This window comes from Sesamum indicum, linkage group LG2 (assembly GCF_000512975.1).
Source record: "Sesamum indicum cultivar Zhongzhi No. 13 linkage group LG2, S_indicum_v1.0, whole genome shotgun sequence".
NCBI classification, from domain to species: Eukaryota; Viridiplantae; Streptophyta; class Magnoliopsida; order Lamiales; family Pedaliaceae; genus Sesamum; species Sesamum indicum.
Window position 1 is genome coordinate 17,842,440 of NC_026146.1, and position 7,063 is coordinate 17,849,502.

General features: G+C 35.5%; 2 protein-coding genes across 2 annotated transcripts in view; both read left to right on the forward strand.

The window, feature by feature from the left end:
- LOC105156627 (60S ribosomal protein L18a) lies at positions 1,752 to 3,818 on the forward strand. The gene is made up of 4 exons (XM_011072819.2): positions 1,752 to 1,885; positions 1,998 to 2,113; positions 2,336 to 2,399; positions 3,201 to 3,818. The coding sequence occupies exons 1-4, from the start codon at positions 1,871 to 1,873 to the stop codon at positions 3,540 to 3,542; spliced, it is 537 nt and encodes a 178-aa protein (XP_011071121.1). The 5' UTR covers positions 1,752 to 1,870; the 3' UTR covers positions 3,543 to 3,818.
- The window catches only part of LOC105156628 (polygalacturonase At1g48100), a 2,611-nt gene continuing 896 nt past the window's right edge, over positions 5,349 to 7,063 (forward strand). The window contains exons 1-6 of the mRNA XM_011072821.2: positions 5,349 to 5,697; positions 5,823 to 5,951; positions 6,036 to 6,197; positions 6,300 to 6,338; positions 6,450 to 6,657; positions 6,815 to 6,894. Of these exons, the coding sequence (XP_011071123.1) occupies positions 5,413 to 5,697; positions 5,823 to 5,951; positions 6,036 to 6,197; positions 6,300 to 6,338; positions 6,450 to 6,657; positions 6,815 to 6,894 (903 nt within the window). The 5' untranslated portion in view covers positions 5,349 to 5,412. The remainder of the gene's footprint in view (positions 5,698 to 5,822; positions 5,952 to 6,035; positions 6,198 to 6,299; positions 6,339 to 6,449; positions 6,658 to 6,814; positions 6,895 to 7,063) is intronic.

Genomic DNA, 7,063 nt, shown 5'->3' on the forward strand with positions numbered 1-7,063 from the left:
GAGTTAATGTCTCAGTCTTAGTTGTAGTAACCATAGTGGGTGAGAATAAGCTACTAATTAATATAAACTAAGAAAACAAAAATAAATCAATAAGATAAAACTAGTAGAGAAGAATTCCAATTCAAGGAAGTGTATCACCCAATCGTTATGTCAATCATCACACAAGATTAATTTCACAACTAAACATCCAATTTTGGAATCTATTAGAATCGTCTTAATAAATTCTTGTTTTCCTATTGGAATTGACTTGACTTAAGCATATAAGTCAAAATTTATTATCTTACGACTGAGCACGATAGCGTTTCATATTAATTCAATAATAGCATTTGCATCAGCGAGAATAATTGAATCTAGACCAAACATTAAGATAACCACAATTGTCTTAGTTTTTTTGTCCCTACAAATAAATCATGCGAAACACACAATTACTTTGCTTGCTACTTATACCACTCATTCATGACAATTATGGATCACTGAACTCATGGATAGCAATAGAATAATCACTATCGAATTGAATTGTCAAACCTTTCAATAACAATTGGATTTAGCATTTCCATAAATTAGAAAAGCAGATTAGTTGCACATCATGTGTGTAGAAAATCCTAATGTCCTATAGAAAAACATAAACTAAAAAGAAAGAAAAAGAGGAGACATAATCTAAACTAAGAAAGTAGTCTAATATGGAATTGGATCCTTGATCTTCAGCCTTCACACCCCTTTTATAGCACTAAAAACGTCTTCTCTCTTGCCTTCCAACTTGCCATCTGAAAAAAGAAATAAATCACAGTAAAAAATATTTCCAAATCGCCCACTTTTGTGTAGATAGACTCGAGCATTGAATAGGACGTGATCACGCTCTATCGGTTACTCAAGTATCTTTTCTTTATCACTTTTTAGCTCTTTTTTCTACAAAACAGGGTAAATATCAATTATCTATTTCACCTAAAAGATGAATAATTCAATTATCGATACAATAAATTCATTCTAAAACAATTTAATTAAGCATGCATTTGAGTGATATGTAATCTCCTGTTATTTGAATAATTTATCCTTCTACTATGGTAATACTTTATAATAATATAACTGAATATAGTAAAATTCATTAATAATTTTACTATGAAATTATGTTGGTACCCAATTTTTTCGAGCTAATGATTTTAATCAATTAATTTATACTATAACGAATTTTGAATTCTTAAAATTTCATTTATAAATTATATTGTATAGCATTATAATAAATTTTGAATATATTTAATGTGAAGTCATTTAAAAATTTTATTCTAGAGCCTATTTTCGAATTCAAATTCTTGCATCAAATGCAATTTTAGTGTGCATACCAACACAACAAAAAAGTTCATATACACTCTCAATAACAAGAAGACCGCAAAAGAAAAATAGATAAATTATATTGATATTCTCTCACGATAGATTAAAATATATAAATATTTCTTATTTTTTGTAAAAAGTACAGCTCTACTTTTCGAGTTTATAGTTGTAATAATAACAATACATTATGTTAAAAAGTAAAATTTATAAAAATACCTCTTGAAAAATATATATACTAACACCCATTAGGAATGTAGCTTTAATTGTGTAAAATACCTGAAAAATATTATACTAACTCCCCTGAAGGGTATAGTTATAATTATGTAAATTATAAGATGCGTTTGTGTAATTTGATCGAATTCATAGGTGTCAATGCAATTTACCCAGGAAAATTTAGCCCAATACAATATTAGGGACGAAAGGCCCAATAGATACGGAAAGCCCATTCCTCCTGATCCGTATTGTTAATCACAAAAACCCTAATTGCTGCCCTTGGACATTCCCCAACGGAGAGACAACACCAGGAGGCGGAGAGCCATCCAAAATGGTGACTTACAAGGTGCGTACGCAATGATGTGTGTCTCTTGTGTTGTGTGTCGGTGACTGATTGATGAAATTAGGGTTTTTGATGTCCATTGTGATTTATTCTTTGTGTCTTGTGCTTGGTCCAGTTCCATCAGTATCAGGTGGTGGGGAGAGGTCTGCCGACGGAGACGGATGAGCACCCGCGGATTTATCGTATGAAACTTTGGGCCACAAATGAAGTCCGCGCCAAGTCCAAATTCTGGTATCTATTTGTGATGCTGAACATTTGCCTTGCTTTTCAATCTTTTGATGACCTGAAAGCTAGACCTCCACTCTTTAGCTGGTCAAAATTGCGTAATGTTTTTGTATCGATAATTTTATAGTGGCTGATGAGAATTCACGTAGCATGGATCATTGGTGGATACTTAGACATTATTTATCTGCATAAGTTTTTTCATGTTTCTTAACTGATTTTCATATGAAGGTATTTCTTGAGGAAGCTTAAGAAGGTGAAGAAGAGCAATGGTCAGATTCTTGCTATAAATGAGGTATGTCATCTCAAACATCTCTACTCCTTGGGACTAGAGATATACCTATGATGAGTTTGTGCTGCTAGCTTGAGACATTAAAAGGATTGTAAATGTGCTGAATGAACCATGTAATTTGATGCATAATCTTTTTTTGTCCCTAGAGCAGAGCATCTCATTTCAACGTTTAAATGCATTTTTAGCATGGAAAATATCTTTTACCTTAGTAAATACTGACGATTGTGGATTTGGATTCACTGTTGATTATGCGGAGTGGATTTGGACACACTTGGTATAGGAACTAAAACTTACCTGCGTGTTAACTGCATCCTATATATATTTGGAAGATTTGGGCTCGCAGTTGACCCCATGAGTATTTTCAACTTTAGTTTTATGTGCGCAGCTTAGCATGTCCACCGATCAATCTGAGGAAAAATACATGCATCTTCCACTCTACGCATGATTTGTTTCTCCAAAAAACAGCTTTTGCTCTTGAATGTTGGGAATGATTGTCATATTGACATAATTCAAGATCACTTTGTTGTTATTTGTTGACATGGATTTTATCATTAATCTAATTTAAGTCTGCAACTATAACCTAGATAGTACACTAGCATTCTTAGATGCGCGGGAACATGGTGGAATCAGGAGTTAAAGAAGACATTCTGCTTTGAAACAGATGCTTCCCTGATCTGGATTATATTTCATATCTGTCTATTACATTAATGAGGTTTCTCTATTTGTTGCTTCATCCCTCATTGAGGTTCTTGAGATATCATCTCTGTATCAGGACTCATTTTTTCGTTTTCGGCTCTTGCACAGATATTTGAGAAGAATCCAACTACAATCAAGAACTATGGAATCTGGTTGCGGTACCAAAGTAGAACCGGTTATCACAACATGTACAAAGAGTACCGTGATACCACCTTGAATGGTGCTGTCGAGCAGATGTATACTGAGATGGCCTCCCGTCATAGGGTCCGTCATCACTGCATCCAAATTATCAAGACAGCCACTATTCCTGCTAAGCTTTGCAAGAGGGAAAGTACCAAGCAATTCCATGACTCTAAGATCAAGTTCCCATTGGTGTTTAGGAAGGTGAGGCCACCAACCAGGAAGCTTAAGACCACTTACAAAGCATCCAGGCCAAACTTGTTTATGTAATCTGCTGGAGCAAAAAGCTACCAAGCTTCTACTCGATTTCTGCAGTTTTCTCTTTGAGGGGTCCGAGGGGATAAATATTATTACTTCTGCATTATTTGATTGTTGTTACACTTTTAAGAATTGTTGTCATCTTTTTGCTAGACTCCATGCGAATTTGACCGGCCAACATTATTAGTTATTGGGTGCGCTACAACTGTGTCAAAAATTTTCTTGAAGATGGAGAAGGTTGTCAGCTTGCTGAAAATTATGTATGAATCATGCCTCTTCCTACACTAATATCACATTTGTTTCAACCCTACATTAACCAGCTCGAGCAGATTGTGTTTTCTTCGGAAAACAGAGGTTCTTCTTATATGAATGACTTGGAAGATATAAGTATAAGGAAGCTGTGCGAATGTACGAGGCATCTTAAACCTTTTCTTTTTCAGTATTTCATATGATGTTAGAACAATGATAAAGGAAAAAAAAATCAAAACACTGTGCAAAAAGTCCCGAAAGTAAATAACAGGAAAAGACACCATTGCATATGGATGGCCCAGAGCGTGCAAGAAGAGGAATGGACTGGAGCAAAGCCTATTAACTATGCATTACCATTAAGTGAGCAAATTATTTATTTAGTATCCGAAAAAAATATACTTGCACTTTTTATCCCCACATTTCATCAACATGGGAATCACCATCTTCTGTACCCTACTGGGGTCCTCTCAACTAACTAAAAAACCTGTCACAGCTTCTTGATCAATCCTTTGTCCAGCATACATATGTCCCTTTTTTCCTCTTTGAAAATCGAATTTTCACACTGTATTTCAACTATCTTTAAGCTTTATATTACAAGAAACAATGTAATGGAGTCTGGTGATAATTGGTGGGAAGGACAAGCTCAGAGGCGGAGAGAGAAGCTGGGAAACCTAGGACCACTTGAACTCACCTACCTCCATCCTCTTGAGGAGTTTTCTATTTTGGATAGTGGTATTACTTTATGGATAAGACACTTCCATTTGGCTGTTTTGAATTTAGGTGGAAGTCTCCAGCACAAATAATTTATGCCAGATTAAGGATGTAGATGAAAATTAATTAGTAAGTTTGGACAGAACACGGAGATTCCAAGAACATCTGTCCAACAATGTTTTTCTCTAAAAAAATTAAGACAATGTGTGCGTGCTTGTGTTTTATCTAGTTAGCCATGGCTTTCTTTAGAAAGCTGTCTATTTATTTATGTACTTGTTTTTAGCTACTCACGAATATATAAAACAATGTCGTGAAATTCATAGAAAATGGAAGCTTTGCATAATCATGCCTTGTTAACTTCCACTAACCTTAACAGCCTTCTACCTTTAGGATGCCCACCATAACAAAATAAAGAGTTTTTCAGACAAGAAACTAACTTTCCAACACTAGCTTACATTATTAACAAGATAAGATGCAAATAATTGTTCATTTTAAAGACTCATTAGTATTCTCTAAGCACAACTTTCCAACAAAGAGCACAGACGTGGGAGAAATAACCCTCAATAGTCACAGGGCCGGCGTCCGTTTTAATTTTTTGTGAGATTATCCATTTTCGCCATGTAAGATAAAGTATGGTTCTCTAACTTATGAATAGTCCAAGGATGTTTTATACAGTAGCATTGCAAAAGTTCAGCAAAATAGGTTGTCTTCATATACTTTATACACAATTATTTATTTGCACTAAGGGTAGTCTTGTGGTTTTGAACAAAGAACATGGCTCTTTCTGTAACATGCAACTATATAAACTGTCACTAACCACCTGAATTTCCCTGTGTCAAAACATAGTGCCACCTGAAACTCTCTGTACTAGCAGCAAATTTCTGTTCCAATCCATTCATTGAAGGAAGAATTAGATTCCAAGATGAAGAAAGCCAAAACCTCATCTCTTGTCTTCCTCTTTCTGCTTTGGCTTTTTGTTCTCACTGCACTTTCGACCATATCGATTGAGGCAAGAAAGAACCATGGCAAGAAAAGTAAAATGCATAAGAGTAAGAGACATAATCAGAACAGCCCTCCAAACCGTGCAAACTCACCGGCTTCTGCACCAGCTCCTTTGCCTCAGTTTGGTACCTATCCAACTCAGTCGCGTGTGTTCAACATTTTGTCGTTTGGAGCTAAGGCTAATGGAGTTTCTGATGACTCCAAGGTAAATAAGATTACAGCTACATACACACATGTATATTTCTTATACAAATATTCCCTGTTTTTTTATGCTAACTTATCTCTGTATTTGATATTGGTCATATGCTTTATGTACTACCAACCAAACAGGCACTTCTAGCAGCGTGGAAATCTGCTTGCAAGGTACCCGGAGGTGTTGTGGCAATACCTGCAGGGTTGAAGTTTCTGATCAAACCTGTAACACTTCAAGGGCCATGTATGCCGAATCTTGTTTTACAGGTCAGTCAACATTTTTTTCCTTCATAAACTGAAACAACCTGCATGAACTACATTTGATAAGAGAATTCATGTAATTTTGAACAGATAGACGGGACTCTTTTAGCGCCTCCAAAAATCGGGTCATGGCCAAAATCTAGCTTATATCAATGGATAAATTTCAAGTGGCTTCAGAATTTTACTGTCCAGGGTGCAGGCACAGCTGATGGCCAAGGCTCAAACTGGTGGAGTTCTTCACAGAATGACCAAGTAATGTAGCAGTTAAAATTAATATGCTACAATATAAAAAGAATGCTGGTTTCGAGAATTATAACATCTGATCTTCTTCCTCTCCTTGAATGATTTTCGCAGAAGAAAAGAGTGAAATGTATTCCAGCCATGAAACCAACTGTAAGAACTTGTGCATAATTTTACACTTTATCCATGCTTGTTTTCATCTGGCACTGAGTCCCAGATGCATTACCAGCAAACTGAAACTCTTGTTCTGCATTGATCTAACAGGCATTGAGATTCTATGAAGGCTATAATGTCACGGTTCGTGATATTAGAATCATAAATAGTCCTTTATGTCACCTAAAATTCGACAACTCTAAAAGAGTGAAGGTCAACAACGTCACTATTTCTGCTCCTGAAAGCAGCCCAAATACTGATGGAATCCACCTGCAGAACTCCCAAGATGTCGAAATACTGCATTCTGATATTGGAACCGGTAGGACTTGCAGCTTTCTCTTCAGCCAAATTATACGTACAATCGTGTTAAGGCAAAACAAAGTTCTTAATAAGTTGGATGTATAAGCTTTGATGTGATAAGTCTACTTAAATAGAAAATATTTCTTTTTCTGATTTTCGTTTTTAATCTTGAACAGGAGATGATTGTGTGTCTATACAAACAGGTTGTTCCAACATTCATGTCCATCATATAAATTGTGGCCCTGGTCATGGAATAAGGTAATTGGTTCATTTAACCTGATTCTTACGTGTAACGAAATACAACAAAAATCAGTCTAGCCTTTGAAAGCCAAAAATTAATTACATTGACTTTTACATGCTACCATATATTTCTTGAAGGAATATTTGGCTTGTGCTTACTATGTGTTTATTGGTTGTGAATGCAG

What these genes read in the sequence shown, in the direction of transcription:
- LOC105156627 (XM_011072819.2), top strand. An exon ending in CGCGCCAAGTCCAAATTCTG is followed by an intron (nt 2,114 to 2,335) that starts GTATCTATTTGT and finishes TTTCATATGAAG; the next exon opens with GTATTTCTTGAGGAAGCTTA. An exon ending in AGATTCTTGCTATAAATGAG is followed by an intron (nt 2,400 to 3,200) that starts GTATGTCATCTC and finishes GCTCTTGCACAG; the next exon opens with ATATTTGAGAAGAATCCAAC.